Raw genomic sequence first — 17,046 nt, 5'->3', positions numbered from 1 at the left:
ACTAGACTACAGATCACATATTAAGGCAACTAGGATTAATTAATTCAATTATTAAAGAATTGTAGAGGGTAAACACTGAAAGGAAAAAGGTTAGATGTAGTGAACATTTTGAATTAAAAGATTTACACAGAACAAAATGGAGAACAAGTCAAGCATCTGAAAACCAACAAAAGAATGAGATTAAAAATGACCAGTAATCATTGCTTGATGGTTCCACAGCACTGATTTCTCATAGAACAGCTTCTGAAAAACCAAAAGAATTTGAAGTAAAAGTGAAATTCTGTTATTAAAAGTCATTTTATTATACTGATTCCTATAAATCACTTAAGTTAGGTAATACGGAATACAATTTCTGTCTGGTATATTTTAGCTAATGATGTTAGTTGTTTCTCTCTACATTATGCTAAATTTATATCAGAATTATATGTTTGTTATATTAACTATACTTTTTATCACAAATGTGAAGTTAAATTTGGGTTGTTGTTGTGACGTCGACGGGATGCCCTTGTTCAACAGTGTTGCAGTAGATTTCAGAGGGTGAACTGTATGTGTTCATAGGTGATGAATGAAAACAACATCTTGTTGATTACTGAAGGATTGTTAATTGGTTGCCGTCTTGGCGGTTTAAAAGAATTTTTTTTCATAACACTTGTAAATTATAACTTAACTTTAAAGATAGCAAACATGTTAAATAAAAGTTAAAGTAATATTCATCCGAACAAGAATTGAGAGAATCCGGACACGACCGCCTTGGGTCAGGTATGAGTGCATACTGGCTTAGTAGACGCTATGTACAGTGCTCGAGGGAGCAGCTTGTGACGTGGAGCGGCGTGATGGTTTCAGCACCCGACTGCAAGAGGGGGTGAAAATGTAGCAGTTATTATGATTGGACAATCAGCTATATTTCAAGGAAACTTCATGCTTTGCTTGTTTTCTCTTTACAGAGTGTTCGTAAAGTCGAGCAACTCAATTTTTTCTGCATTGTAGGAATGACAGTTAAATTTGTAAAAGATATTTTAATTATGGTAATTTTTTGTGTGATAGAATAATATATAGTAACACTGCTAGATCACGCCTCCGGGCAACAGTGGGCGTGGCACCAAGCAGTTTGTGTAGTCCGAGCTGCAATGTCTTTTAGCAAGGTCCACGCGCCTTTATTGTTGTGAGTTACTTCGAATCGAAATCGTACGCAAAGTGTCAAAAAGATTTTTTAAATGCCTTTCCAGATGCTAATGAAACAAATCCACAATATGTCGTTTATTACTCGTTTTCTGGATACAGATAGTGTGCATGACCGTAAGCGTACCGGAAATTCAAGTGTTTTAACTGACGACAGTTTGCAGACGATAAACGAAACACTTTTTCGTTTTCCAAAAAAGTCTCTTCGAAAACTTTCTAACCACATTGTGCTATCTTATGGAAGCATTCATAAGGCTACTTAAGTTCTAAAATTACATCCGTACCGGATTAACGTAAGTCATCAGCTCTAATAATCAGATAAGGAGAAACGAATGCAGCGGTGGTTTAGAAGCTTCATTCAAAATAACATATCTATTCTAGACAAGGTTTTTTCAGCCATGAAACTTGGTTTCATCTTAGCGGATATGTTAACAATCAAAATTACAGAATATGGTCTTCAGAAAATCCACATGTGTTCCACGAACAGCCATTACATTCGCAAAAAATTGGGGTGAGGTTTATCTCGTCGGAGAATTGTCAGGCCTATATTTTTTCGGAGACCATCCCAGATGAACGGTATCAAGAAATAATCATGTAGTTTATAGCTCTGCTACGTGCTCATGAACGTGATTGCTGGCTGCAGCAAGACAGAGCAACTGCACACGGCGAAAGTAGTATGTAATTTCTTCGATGACCGGATAATTTCTCGTGGGCTATGGCCTCCTCGTTCACCAGACCTGAGTCCTCCCGATTTTTATTTGTGGGGGTTTTTGAAAAATAATGTGAACTCAAATAACCCGCACTTTTTAGTCTTGATGAATTGAAACAAACAAAACAAATTTTGATTGTATATCAAATATCACTGCTGCTACATTAAAAAAGGTCGCATACATTGTAAGAAAATAAGTTGATGCATCCATTGGAAATCATGGAGGATATCTCCAGTTCTTATTATAAACTAAAATACTTGTATAAATGTTAATATTATTTTGCAAATTAATAAATAAAAAAATAATAAAAAGGCTTTCTAAAAACAATTTGTTGTCATTTGGGTTGCGCAACTTTACGACACTCGTTATATAAATAAAATATAGAAATGTAAACTACTAATTCTACGAATATCATTTTGAGTTTGATTCGGTTGTTACATAATGAAACAATTATGCACTCTATTTTGATTAAAAATTATTAATTAAAAACATTGAACTGTTAGGTATAAGTCTCTAATAATAAAATGTTTTGAGTTTAATCTAATCCTTCTCCCATCACAATGATCCACGCTAGATTAGCGCTCTGCGAAAATGTGTTGGTATCTGATTGCCTCCCTTCAGTCTTATGCTACCCTCTTGTGAAAAAAATTACAGTATATTAAAGAGATTTAACAGATTCTGACAAAAAAAACGTTACAATTGGATATTTTTTATGCCTGTAACAGCAATAAAATTGACACAGTACAAAAATTACGATAATTTAATTGCAGAATTTTTTTGCGCATTTCTACCGCGTTTTTTATTAGGGAATTTTTTTTTTGCTTTGCGTTTATGAAACATAGTTTACTTATTTTAAAAATAATGCTTTCAAGCAAATCGGTTGAAAATTGGGCAAAATGAAAAACCCGTGTCATAAATCACAGATTAGTAACATATATTAGTATAAGTGAAAGTAGATTCAGAAAACTACGTTTTATAAAAATTGCCACCACTCAAAAGGCTATTCAGATTGACAAAAAAACCATTTTTACTATACTAGTCATACTTTACGTAACAAATTATCTAGAATATAAGCTATCTTATTATAAACATATCAAAATATTTTGTATAGTAGGCCTACATTATTATCTGAAAAAATACATGCTGTGAATTTTTTGGATACATTGTTTACGGTTAGAAGGAACGGTGTTTTTAGCGGTTTTAATGGCTTCATTACTCGTCAACCCCTTTGAGTAACAAAATAAATTTTATATAGTTTTAAAGTACATAAAAAGTACTTACTACTGTAAAAATTTCAAATTTTTGCCACCTGTTCCACATGTGGGCTTTGGGTCCCAAAATTGAGACATTTTCAAAATCTTACGATTTGGCGGCTATTTTTTTTAATGAAGGACTTCGGTAATAGTTCAATGTTTTTTTTTTTTGTAAGTACTAGTAGTAACTAAGAGTTAAAAAGTATAAAAGAGGCCTGTTACCCTAAGCCCTTCATCATTTATTTTGGACCCAACATTTGAAAAACCAACAATTTGTAAACGTAACTTCACAAGATTTAGTTGTGTAACAAAATGAATTTTCAGTACACTAAGATGAAGTTCTATCTTTACTCTTTACAAAAAGCTCTTTTTTGACCTCTGTATGATGTAAATTAAGAATGCTACAGCTCATGGAAAAAGTAACGAAAATGGCTGTTTTTATCTGCTGGCAAGCTAGAAAATAGTCTATTACTCAAGAAAAAATTTTTTGTAAATATAAAAAAAATTTTGGCCTCTACGATGTGGGTAGTACCAAATATAATCAAAATAAAAAAATAGTAAAGCAATAAAATTTTTGAAAATTTGTTCAATTAAAATAAAATACCCCAATTCAAAATGTTTCCCAACCTAGCCTAGCATATTTCCTTTCAGTTTTTACCCTCTATAATTCTTTCATAATTGAATTAATTAGTCCTGTTTGCTTTAATGTGTGATGTATAGTCTAGTTCTGCTTCTAGTAAGAATTTTTTATTAACTTTAAACTTACATTTCAAATTTTTTAAACCTGTTTAATTTTCAGGATTCTCCTATATATCTTATTTTATATGTTTACTGTTGAAATACTCACTAAATTCAAATATTTTAAAAATAATCTCAATTATTTTTTTGTCTCAAAATCTTAATCTATTTATTTTCAATAATTAATCTTTTCTATAAAGATTCTCCTTCTTTGTGTTATCTTGCTTTTATATTTCCCACGTACTGCCCATCCTTTGTAATTTGACTGCCTAAATAACACAATTCCTTGATGTCTGGTTCATAATCTTAATTTACAATATTTAATATATCGCCTGTCAGTTAGGGCTCACTTCGCTTACCACTCTTCCTTTCTAGCCAGGGAGCTCTGCTTCCTGGACTTGCTATGTTCATTATGGTTGTGAAAATAGTACTGATAAATAATAATTGAAGACTGAAAAGCTCTTTTTCCTTTAATGTTTCCCTCATTCTTGACATAGAAGCTCTGATACCTCCTCATATCCCCCCAAGGGTGCTAGGACCCTGATTTATGGCTTAAACCCTTCCTTGGAATAATATGAATGTGTCCTAAAAGTTTGAAAGCAATTGATCAGTTGATTTTCACGTGATGCTCTGATAATACCCCTCTGATTATTTAAAAAATAATCAAGTATTGGCAAAGTGCCAATTGATTCATCAGGTCATTTTTAGTCCTTTCTTAAAATACAAAATTTGTTTTTCTTGATTTTGTATTAGTGTTACACGCATACATGCATGTATGTACACACACTCACTCACTCAGTTTATTGATGGTATCTCCTCTGTTCTATCCCTTTTTTTTTAACTTATACTTCCAATAATGAATCTATAACATTCACCATTATAGTTTCAGCTAAAAGAATAATAGTGAATCTTAACATCTTAATTTTCTTAAATTTTTTCAAATTGTTCTTTCAGATCTTTTCCATAAATAAGGTAAAAAGCAGCAGGAACATAAGATATCCCACAGCACTATTTCTATATTGTAGGCTTGCCGTTCTTGGTTTCTATGCTGCTTTCAGCTACAAAATTCTAGTATTGATTATAAATACTGGTATTTCTTTTTATTATAACTTTCATTCTTTAAATTGTTAAACATTTTATTCTACTCACAACAATGACCTCAAGATTTACAAAAGTATACATTTACAAATGTACTCATATAGTGAACTTTTTTTTATTTATTCATTTTTACTCTGTTTAGAAATTTACTAAGAAATAAAAACAGATTCTTAACTGAATTTGTACAAAATTTAAATGAAGATTTTTTTTGTCTAGAATTAAATTTAAATTAGTGAAAAGCCTCTTTTTAATCTTTTTTCTTTCAAAAAGATTTTTCTTTCTTGAGGTCAACATTTAATTGACAGTTATACTGATATCAATTGGTTATAAATTCTAGAAATATATTTATATAAATCCTGTAAAGAGTTTTTATTCATATTTAATAACAAAAAATTATAAAAAAATTAGTTTTATCTAAAGGAATAATTATAGTATATTTGATGAATTGTGTATAATCTGTATGAATTGTGCTAAGCTCTAAGTTATTTTTTTTTACAGTAAAAAAGTTTCTCAAAAACTTCTAAAAATATCAAAAAAGCCACATTCACAAATTACATTTGAAAGTTTTGCCAAAATTTACAACTACATTAATAAAAATACTGGTAATGGCCATGAATTTATGTTTAATATGATTACTGATCCACAAAGAGGTTTACCAAATACATTATATGGTGAATGGAATTTACTCTACAATGATAATGTACTTAATGTAATTGGAGTAAGTATTTTTTAAATTATAGTTTTTTAACATTTTTTTAGCTAATTATTTATTTATTTTTGTTTTGATTTCAGTTATTGCCTTGAAAATTCAAAGTTCTATTGTATTGAATAGAACTGATTATAATTAATAAGTATTGTAATTACTTTATACTATTTCTTCACATCCTTCCAATCCAGCTCTGGTATTAGCTTCTACATTTAAACGGTTATAATATATTAAAAACTTTATATAAATAAAAATTAAATGTAAAAAAGGGAACTTCTCAGTTATCATTTTTAAAGACTGCATAGTTCAGTTTGTTGTAATTAAAGGAACAATTGTTTATAATGTTATAGTATGAATAACAAAGATTTTATTATAAAATAAAATTTATATTTTTCATGCTTCATATTGTTCATCATGAATATTAATTTTGTGTAGCTCCTACTGCATCTTTGAGAATAATTTTTCATGAAGTGTATCTTAAGTATGTACTACTAAATCATGTGTTTTCCTTGCGAATGGGAACACCGAGCGAGGGAAAAACATGTTACCAAAGAGTGGAAGAAACGAGACAACTTAACTCCAAATTGGAAAAAATGTTATTCATGAGCCCTTAATTGAACCAAAACAATATTTGTACCCCCTTTCCATATGAAGCTAGCACGAATGAAAAATTTTATAAAAGCAATGAGGAAGGATAGTACCGGATTTTTGTATATCAGGCAGTAATTTCCGAATGTAAGTGAAGGAAAAATTAAAAAAGGAATATTTGTTGGTCCTCAAATAAAAGAGTTGGTCAAAGATGATGTTTTAACTCGGTGTTAAATAATGTAGAAAGTGCAGCTTGGGCTTCATTAAAAACGTCGGATTAAAAATCCGACAATTACCACGATATTGTTAATTAATTTCTTTCTTCATACAGAGCTATGGGATTTAATATGTCTTTGAAAATACATTTCCTTCACTCAAATCTGGATTTTTCCCGGATAACCTCTGTGACGTAAGTGACGAACACAGTGAATGTTTCTACCAAGACATTTCAGTGATGGAAAGGCGCTCGCTGTAAAGGGAAATGGGATTCTAACATGCTAGCGGATTACTGTCGGACATTAATTTAGGATCTGCCTGAGGCTATTTATAAAAGAAAAGCATCAGCGAAATCATTCTAGTACAGGTATGGCCATCCAAAATTATAAATTTTACAGATTTGAACTATATTTCCCTTATTATTTTTTTTGAAGCGTAATTTATTTAAAATTAAGGGTGATAGGAAAATTGTATTTATAAATCTGTAATGTACGCAAAAAAGCAATTCAAGAATTGTTATCACACTTAAACATTACAAAATGTTTTTGTCTATCAGTGTTATTTTAATTTTTTATAAAATTACTGATGATTTTTTTCAGGTATATATGAGAATTAAAGGTTTGCAAGAAACCATTTTGAATCGCATTTTTAAAGATGTGAAATCTTTACCAACAATGATAAATGAAAAAGAATTTGATGATCCATGCCATATAGAAATAATTTCCCAAAAACAAGGTTATACTACGTCTGTTACCTACTACACTGACGCAAATATAGGTATTTGTAAGCCATATTTAAAAATCTTCTAATAATACAGTTTTTTACTTTTTTTGTTAATATCTATTAGAAATATTATATATCTATTAGATCCACCCGCCTTCACTTATTCATGGAAATTTATGAAATAAAAAGGAAAAAAAGCAGAGAAGCATTGAAAATTGTCATATGTATTTTTGTTCACTTTACTTACTCTTTCTAGAATTAATAAATTCAATACATGATCAGTAACATCACTTGTTCTGGAGAGGGAAAAGTAAAATTTGTTTTTTTTTACAAATGTGAGCATATAAAAAAGATTGTAAAAAAACGTTCAAGAAAATTTTTATAAAGCTTTCAGAATTTCTTAATTTTGTGTTTTTGTTTGGTTGTTGATCAAACAAAAATTGACTTAAATACTGTTTGGAAGTTCTCATCGTTATGGTCCACTTAAAAAACCTCATTTTATCACTGCTTTTACATAAAAATTAGTTGTAATAATTTTTTAAGTTAGCATGCTTTAAATTAACATACTTTTCAAAATCGTCAAGAATAGATGATACTAATTGTTGTGAATAATAATTTATAACTTGTAAAATAATAATTTTAGAGTAGTCAAAGACTACTACTACTTTGAAGTGTGAAAGTAAAACACTGCTTTTCTGACTTTCTATGACTGGTAGTAATTATCCTGAAATTTTCAGTTAAATTAAAAATTTTTATATTTAAAAAATGCGTTTATTTAAAGCTGAAAAATAAATTTGTGTTCTTTTTCATCTCAAAAAAATTTGAAAAATTTGTGTTTTTAAAAAAATTAAAAAACATCCATCTTATCATCCCAGTATCAGAGACTGTGTATCAGATCGGAGCACTACTGTCTCATTGGTATGAAAGAGACAGTATCACTGGATAGGTGCTGAAGTAAAAATTATGTTACATGCGTTTTTTCCTTTATTATTATATCTACAAAAATATAAACAATTAATTCATGTTCATCTATAATATAAGATTAATTGTTTTTTAGTATAAATATTAATATTAAACAAACATTTATATTTTTTTAATGAAATTTATTTTTAAGATTTCGTTCAAAATTAGATTTTGAATGAAAACTAAAAACTATAAATGTCTTTAAATGACTGAAATATTTACTTAAATAATAACTTCATGTACAACAGTGTTTTAATAGCAGCAATATTGTATTAATTCACAATTTCTACTTCAGGTCAAATTTTTCATGGTAATAAAATATTTTTATAAAAAATATGAATTTTTTAAATCACTTTTGATAAAATAAGGCTGTGTATTTCTAGCTCATTTTTAGCAATTTAAATTTTGGTTGTCTTGGGTTTATCTCTACCTATAAAAACTTGTCCTGACTGATTCCTCAATGCCCAGCAAAAATTACTGAAAATAAGTTGTTGAAAATTTGTACACATGTTTTTAAAGTGTAAGTGCACTAAGTGATTTTTTGAAATTCTGAGTTTAAAGGGTTAAAATCAAGTAACAATAAAATTTACTATTTTTTTTATTTCTCAGTAATAAATCAAGGTATCACCTTGATTTTTGGTGGGTAATTGTCATGTAAATATTTATAAATTCTATGAAATTCCAAGTTTTAAAGTGTTAAAATGGATTTTCAATGTTTTTTTTTAACCTTGGCTATTTTTTGGAAGTTTTCAGTAGTAAATAAAGATATCAACTTGACTTTTGGTGTGTGTAATTTACACATAATTATCTAAAAACTAATTTCTAGATTTTCGAAATTTGACCTTGAAAGCGGTGAAGGGTAAAAAGATTTGGACAATGATTATAAATTTTCCCCACTTCCGACATACTAAATGAGATTTCACTACATTAGGGCTTGCATTCTTAGGGCTTACATTAGGGCTTATTCTTCATATAAATATCAAAAAACCATTAACGGGTATTTTGAGGTTTCAATTTTTAAGGGTGCGATGTGTGCGGCTTGACGTTTTAACCATCATATTAAGTAATAAGTATACCTCATATATTAAGTAATACTTCATTGAATTTGGCGGGTTTCTTCAGCGACTATTTAATTTTAGAATTACAACCTCAGACATGTCATATAAAAATTTTAACAAATAATATGAAATGAATGAAATAATAGGTGAAAAATGTCACCCCAGCTGGAATTTAAATCTAAGATCTACTGATCCAAAAATCCATCTTCATTAACATGTTTATTATTAACTGGCTAGCCAGATGGTGTGCTGTTATTGAAACAAATATGCAATTTTGGAAATTTTTGACTGTAACTTGATTAGATTTTGTCACACAGCAGTGAAATAAGAATTAAGCTTACTCAAAAAATTATCAGCATTATTATTAGGATTGGGAGAAACTAGTGCTTCATCCACGACGCCATCATCAGAAAATGGACTAGACAGCAAACCGACTTCTTTCAAAACCTCCAACCTGATTGCCGTGACAATACCCTCAGACACCCTATGCCATATTTTTGCCATCTTTATCTATGCCATCTTTATAGAATAGCTAAAAGAGATCAGCCTACGTGCATGTACTGTGTAGAACAAGATGATGCTGAGCATACCATTTTGATGTGCCATAAATGGCATGAGTTATGGCAGCATGCAGGTATTAGTGGAAAGACGTCGAAGGAAATAATTGACTATATGCTTGAGAGTGATGTAAAATGGAAAAAGGTTGCTGTTTACATAACAGTTTTAAAGCAAAAGAATATAGATGAAAGAAATATGGGGTACTAGATCGTTAGGTGGGGTGGACAGCCTCAGCAGTGAGAGTCAGCATGCTGAGGTGTGCTGGTTTCAATGATCTGCTGAGTACTCCTTGGGTGTGTTTGGTAGGAATAAAAAGATCAAAATATCAAAAGATCCATGGGCTACACCATGGCTTTGAGGTATGGTGTGGTGCCATAAAGGACAAAAAATTAAATAAACCTCAAAAGAACTACCGGTTAGCCTGACCTGCCATGACGGTATATAGCCGGTAGGTGGGGAGGGCTAATTAGAGTAACGAACACTCCCCTGGGTGGCGTAATACCATCAAGTCGGTCCGGCCCAGGGGAGTAGAGAAAAGAAAAAAAAAACCCTATGCCATATAAAGAGGGACTTTTGTTGGTCAATGATATTTTGGACCATCTTACCTTGCAACTCAGGGAAGCACTCCATCATGATGCGGTGCACTTCAACGCTGTATGGTTTCTTTTCTGTTTCCATTTTCGTTGTTTGAAGGTAGGAGCAGTAAAGGAATGTGTTTATTTCCATTGTCCATTTAAACCGCTTCCTGCCACGGGTTGTAAGAATGGGCACCTGAGTTTCAGGTGCAACGTCGTCTACAACATTGGACGGTCAGGTTGCTGCTCACCAAGCGACTGAGGAGTGAGGCAGCTGTTCTCTTCCCCATAAGGAGCCTGTCATCTTAGTGCGCCAGTTGCAGGCTCATTAACTGGCAAATCCGAGGCTTTGCTTCCAATGATTGGAGCAATTTATGCACGGCAGGTGAGCTGCTGACACACCTGCCGGTTGCCTGTTTTGGTCTGCGGGTTGTATTTCATTTCCCATCTACATATCTGCCGAGCATTCCCCAATCCGCCACCTGGGGACACGCCTGATGGAGGACAGGCAACCCTGCATGGTGTTTGTTTTATATTGTTTTTAAGAGAATTTTTTATATTTAAAAAATTTTTATTTTAACAAGAATTTTTACATGTAAAAGCTAATAGAGTAACGTGTAAATGGAAACAGTCTAAAGATTACTATATTGTATATATAGATTAATATATATGTAATAAATGATTATATTTTCTAATTTAGTATAATTAATATTTTATTACAATTAACAAAAGATATGTGTTTTTTTCTTTTTAGGTAATGGATTACAGCAGTTAATGAAGTTTAATAGACAGATTATCTCATACATTCATCTTGATGAAAAAACTGTAATAACTGATATTGGTGTACCTTTGGTTGTTGGTTCTGCTCATCCTTTAGTAACATCTGTAACTGGATATACAAAATTTGATGCCCACACATATCAAGCAGTTGATATTAACTTGGATATAAGGTAATAAATATTTTATGTATGCACCTTTAACTTCTGTCTAATTAAGACAAGTAACATAAATGAATGCCATAATTTCAGGAAGTGATTTGGGGTTTTCAAAGTGAGAATGTAAATTCATAAATATGTATCTAAAAACACTGCCTGTCTACCTTATAATGATTTTTTTTTCTAATAAAAATTAATATCGCAAGAACAGTTTGAAATATTCTACTAAAATTTGTCTTTATGTGGAAAACTCAGAGTAAATTTTGAGCCATTTTTAATTTCCTCCTATCAAAAAAAAAACAAATAATAAAAAAAAAAAAATAGATATTGCTTGTTAACAGATGATCTGGAAATACTTAAATATATTTTCATTACAAGATCAAAAAAATCTGATACGGACACCACATGTTACATATATTTTATTACTTTTTTTTTTTGTTATTGGATTATTATTTATTAAATTTTTTTTACATTCAACAGTTAATAATTATTAATATATCAATATATTTAAATTAAAAAAAAAAGTTTACAAATAAAACGAAATGAAGTCGAATTCTCGTCAATGTGCTTTCCCATTGTAAGATCCAAATATTTCATTAATTAAAATTTTATTGGGCCGTAACTCTGGAACCACTGAAAATAAGTACTACTTATATATCGATCAAAAGCTCTCAATGAGCTTTATTACTGCACTTAAGAAAAAGTCCAAAATCCAGATTTTTTGGATTTTGGGATTTTTTTAAACACTTTTGGTCCAGTTGATTGCAATCAAAAGGGGAGGCTCACAATTAGATGTTACAACTGTCCTAAATCCAAAATTTCAACATCCTACGGTTAATCGTTATTGAGTTATGCGATGTACATACATGCATATATATGTACAGACATCACGCCGAAACTAGGCAAAATGGATTCAGGGATGCTCGAAATGGATATTTCCGTTGAAATCTGAAAACCGGTATTTTTCACGATTACAATAACAATACAAAGAAAAAATGCTCTATTGACATTAATAGAAATAATTTAATCTCATAAGGTTAAATTTTTTTTAATACAAAAATACAGCTCAGATTGACTTGTATCTCCTACAGTTAATTTTTAAAACATGGTGTACAGTTGTTAAAAATACCAAACTTTGATGCAAATGTCAACATATTGCAATAAAGATTTTTGATCATGTTCAAAATTCCTTGTAGTGGTGGTAACGTTCCTTTTAGTGTTAAATTTTTATGCATCTTTACTGTTAAATATGAAATAGTTTTTTGTCTAAGATTTCAGTACTGTACACAAGTCCCAGTAACTTCACAAATTCAGACCCCCACAGGATGTAGTCTGATGGATTCAAATATCATACTGATCATTGAACTTTGAACCCTTTCTACCTAATGTTGTAATGGTTATACACTGTCAAAATACTCCCTACCAAGATTTAAAAAAATACTTAACAGTATGTTTAACTATTACTTAAACAATATGTTGTTTAGGCTATAAGATGTACAATTGACATCCAACAAAATTTGAAATATTGTTCTGTATAATCTTTGTAAACTGTACCATTTAAGTATGGAGAAAGGTCTTTCTTTTCCTGTTTAGCCTCTGTGAATTACCGTTCAGGTAATTATTTCAGAAGATGAATGAGGATGATATGTATGAGTGTAAATGAAGTGTAGTCTTGTACAGTCTCAGTTTGACCATTTCTGAGATGTTTGGTTACTTGAAACCTAACCACCAAAGAACGCTGGTATCCACGATCTAGCATTCAAATCCAATGGAGAAAGGTTTAAGACCCTATTATCTTATCCATGATAGTTCTGTACTGCACATTGAAATTAAAATGTTCTTGACCTAATTTCGAGCATGAAGATTTTCTTATGCTTAAATATGGTTGTTTTTGAGAATTTAATATACCATCCCTTGAGAAGTCTGTCTTATTTGGAAATACAATTTGACCAGGTAAATTTATACTTTGAATTTGGGTTATCAATAGCTAATGATAGAACTCTTATCAATCTAAATAATTTTGTACCAGAAGTTTCTGTAATGCTATTAGTGTTCATGAATAATACTGCTGTACATTCATGTATTTCAATCCTCAGATTCTTCTTTAATTACTTAAATATTTTTCTGCATTCCAGTGTATTATCATGTACTAAAATGAGTTCACTGACCAGCCAGCTGACTGTTGTTACTGGTGAATTGAATGCTGCATGTTAGTATGTGATTGTTTGTGTAATAAAATAAATATGTTGGTTGTTTAAAGTTAAAAAAATCTGTGTTGCAGGCAATGGCTTGATGGACATTCCAATATGGCTATCTTTAATCCAGTCTCAGGCACTTGGCACACCGTAGCTAAATCATTGTCACTTGATACCCAGTTACCTGTTAATGCTAAGATCTCATTGAAGAAACAGACTTTTGAATTCACTGTTGAAAAAAAAGAAGGTTTGTTCTTTCATTTATTAAAATAATAGTAATTTTTATATATTAGAATAAAAAAGATACTAATTATTCTTAATTTGTACAGTTTTCTTTCTGTGTTCTTGTTGATGTGCACTTGAAATGTTTTTCTACAAATCTCGGTTGTCAAACTAATGATTCAGTTATATGAGTTGTGTTAATCTTTAGAATTACTGTAATTTGTTGTCTGATTTATTTTTATAAAAAATGTAAAAACCTGGTTGGATCAGTTTTAGTGTTGGGCTTATCTTTGTTTAAGCGTATGGCACCAGGATTTTGGTAGAAATTTAAAAAAATTGTTACAAGTGTTATTTAATAAAAGTTACTTCCAAGTTTCATTGAATTGTCACTAAGGTTGCTAAGATTATCACCTATCAGTTTGGTGTCAACTTTGTGATTTTAACTGAACATTGGCAGAAATAGAAAAAAATATTGGAAAAATCAGTACATTGTGCTGATTAATAGCACAGATTATTTATTAGATGATTTTATTGGTAGAATTCACATGAAAGAAGGTGTAAAGCCATTTTTGTAAAGTATAATAAAGAAGGCATGTTTAATTATACAAGTAAATTTTAATCAAAAATGGACATTGAACTTACTGGAATTCATAGATAATAAAACAACAATAGGTAATAACTAAACAAATGTTGCTGATAGCAAGTTTGATAAAGAAATAGTGATGATCAAGTGTCAAGTTATAAAGTTCTCAATAAATAGTAGTGAAGTGATGAATGGTTATAAAATAAAAAGAGCTGTGCTCCAAGAATACAGCAGAATTAAAAATGAGGTAGGACTGGTCATATGTGATCTGAGAAAATGAGCTTAATTTGAAACTTAATAAACTATTTATTTATTACTTTTTCTGTTAGGAAATAACAACTTAAAATAAAATCCCTTCAAGAAATTAATTGACGGCTGAAAATTTACTGAAATTAAGAAAACAGGTGAGGAAAAAGTATATTTTGAGAAAAGAAACAAGAAACCACTATGGATAAACAAAGATATAACAAAATTTAAAATAAAACAAATCTAAAAAAAAAATACAAAAAGCAAAAAGGGTAAAAATCTCAAGAAATTTAAAAGCATCACTGAACCTTAACTTGATAGTTTGGAAATTAATAAATTAGGAATAAGATGCTGTTAATCTGAAAAGCAGTGACTGTCAAAGGTGGCACATTTCTAATAAAAGTGTTCATCAGAAATTAAGTTTATATAGAATAAAGAAAATATAACCAACAAAGGTTCAAATTATCATTAAGATAATTTACCAATTTATTCTATTATAGAAAGACAGAAAGACTATTGGTTGTCGGGTTGCCAAATGTTCATGGTGTACCGAGGTGTCTTCGAAAGCATGACCTCATATGCAGCGCTCATTTGGGCGCATAGGTTGGATAGCACCAACTTTTGGTTGGATAGGTTGAAGTACTTGTTCAAAATTTAAGGAGTGCCCAGCGAAGAACCTTAATTTTATGCACTAATGTTTTTAAAACAACCTCCTACGAGGCTACCACTGTATTGGGAAAGACTCTCCCAGTCGATTTAGTGGTGAAAGTTTGGGCAGCCATGTGGAGATTGTGAAGAGGCAGGGAGGCCGAGGTATATGGGATATGGTTTTGAGCAGGGTCTGTACCGGAGTGGAACAGTGATCTCAATACACCGGTTTTAAATTTCAAACAGCTGCCCATCTCCTGCCTGCGAAGGAGGCTTTACAGTCTTTCGATGGAAGCATAGCAGCAATAATGGCATGCCACAACTAAGGGAAGGTCCTTGTATAGATTTACACAGGATTTGGGAGGATGGTATGCCTCTCCTTTGTTTTTAAGGGCAACACGAGCCCAAGTGCTCTCCAACTATGTAAATTTAAACCAATATTTGTTTCGGTTCTGCCTAGCAGCTGATGAGCTATGTGTCTGCAGGGAAGTTCAGTCAAATGAACACATAATGTTTGACTGCCCAGCTCTTGGGAGAGCCAGAACTCAGGCAACCCTGGAACTTAGAGGTTAAGGGGAAAATTGGCCACTCACAAGTGGCGAGTCAATGTGGCGAGAGCCGCATTGTTGGACAGTGTGGGAGTTCCTTGATGCAGTTGCTTTGTTCAACCGATATCAGTAGTTTACCTAAGCGAAAAGACTCCTACCATGTTGCTGTAGGAAGCTAACATGTCTGGAGTTGTTGCTTTGGCCTAGCAATGAAACCATTGATAAAATCCAACCTCATTACTGAAGTAGTTGCATTTTTGGAAAATGGTGCAGAATGAATTCTGTTTAGCCATTTAAAATATTTATTAAATCTAAAATTTATTTAAAAATTAAATCTAAAAAAATGGTAGTGTAAAATTACAAAAGATTTTCAAGAAAAAGTTTGGTTTTAGAAGATAAGGATTTTTATGATAGCATCTTTGTTATAGAATGGCCATTCCATCTAAGTGGTAATCATATCATACCACATCATATAAGGTATAAAACATGATGTTATTAAAGATAATAATATTTTTTTTAGGAGATGGTCACATTGGCATGCAAGCATCTACAAGAAGTTACTCAAGTATTCATGAAACAGATAATCCAGTTCCTATGAGTTTTACACTTATGAAGCAAGATGGTCTAAAGAAGTTGAGTCAGTCTGTAAGTTTTGTTATAAGATAGGTTTTTAATTATTCTTGTTCTTGCAATTAGCTACATATTATTTAAAATAATTAATTTTTATTACTCTTATTATAAATAATATTAAAGAACTTTTTCCTTAATGCTCGGTCAGTACAATAATTTAATTTACTGAATTTTTTGATTTAAAGTGCAAAAATGAGCTTATAATTTTTTTATTAGGCACATTTTGTTGTGTATCAAGAAAATATTAGTTGCTATTAATTTTTAGCAGCGTTTATAATAATTTCTTGTTAGTGTCATTAAAAAGTTACCAAGTGTTGTAAATTTACAATTTCTGATGTTTATTTTGTACTTTATGGATTTCTTTTCCATCAAAATTCACTGATCCCGTAGTGGAAGGCACTCTCTGCCACCCCCTATGTTCCAAGCCCTTATGGGCTTTACTGCAGGTCATCTTTGAAACCTCAACTTTTGACTTATTCCAGTCTGTCTTGGCCAGGATGCCACCAATGTGAATGCCACGAGGGACATTCCCATCAGTGTACTACTATTTAATGAACTCAAAACAAAACACATCTCACCGAGTCTTATGTAAGACTGAAAGGACCTAACTAAAGGAATTGAACTACCTACCTGTAGAAGGTAAGAGTGAGTTCAACACATAACACGAAATATAA

General features: G+C 31.1%; 1 protein-coding gene across 2 annotated transcripts in view; it reads left to right on the top strand.

Annotated features, from left to right (window-relative positions):
- The window catches only part of LOC142319403 (uncharacterized), a 104,277-nt gene that overhangs the window by 42,400 nt on the left and 44,831 nt on the right, over positions 1-17,046 (top strand). For both annotated transcript variants that reach the window (XM_075356648.1, XM_075356647.1), the window contains 5 exons: positions 5,477-5,696; positions 7,088-7,265; positions 11,120-11,315; positions 13,582-13,742; positions 16,263-16,387. In XM_075356648.1, coding sequence (XP_075212763.1) covers positions 5,477-5,696; positions 7,088-7,265; positions 11,120-11,315; positions 13,582-13,742; positions 16,263-16,387 — 880 coding nt within the window. The remainder of the gene's footprint in view (positions 1-5,476; positions 5,697-7,087; positions 7,266-11,119; positions 11,316-13,581; positions 13,743-16,262; positions 16,388-17,046) is intronic.

Source organism: Lycorma delicatula, chromosome 2 (assembly GCF_047948215.1).
Source record: "Lycorma delicatula isolate Av1 chromosome 2, ASM4794821v1, whole genome shotgun sequence".
In the NCBI taxonomy this organism is placed as follows: domain Eukaryota; kingdom Metazoa; phylum Arthropoda; class Insecta; order Hemiptera; family Fulgoridae; genus Lycorma; species Lycorma delicatula.
Note: the sequence above shows the minus strand (reverse complement) of the source record. Positions and strands in the feature narration are given on the sequence as shown.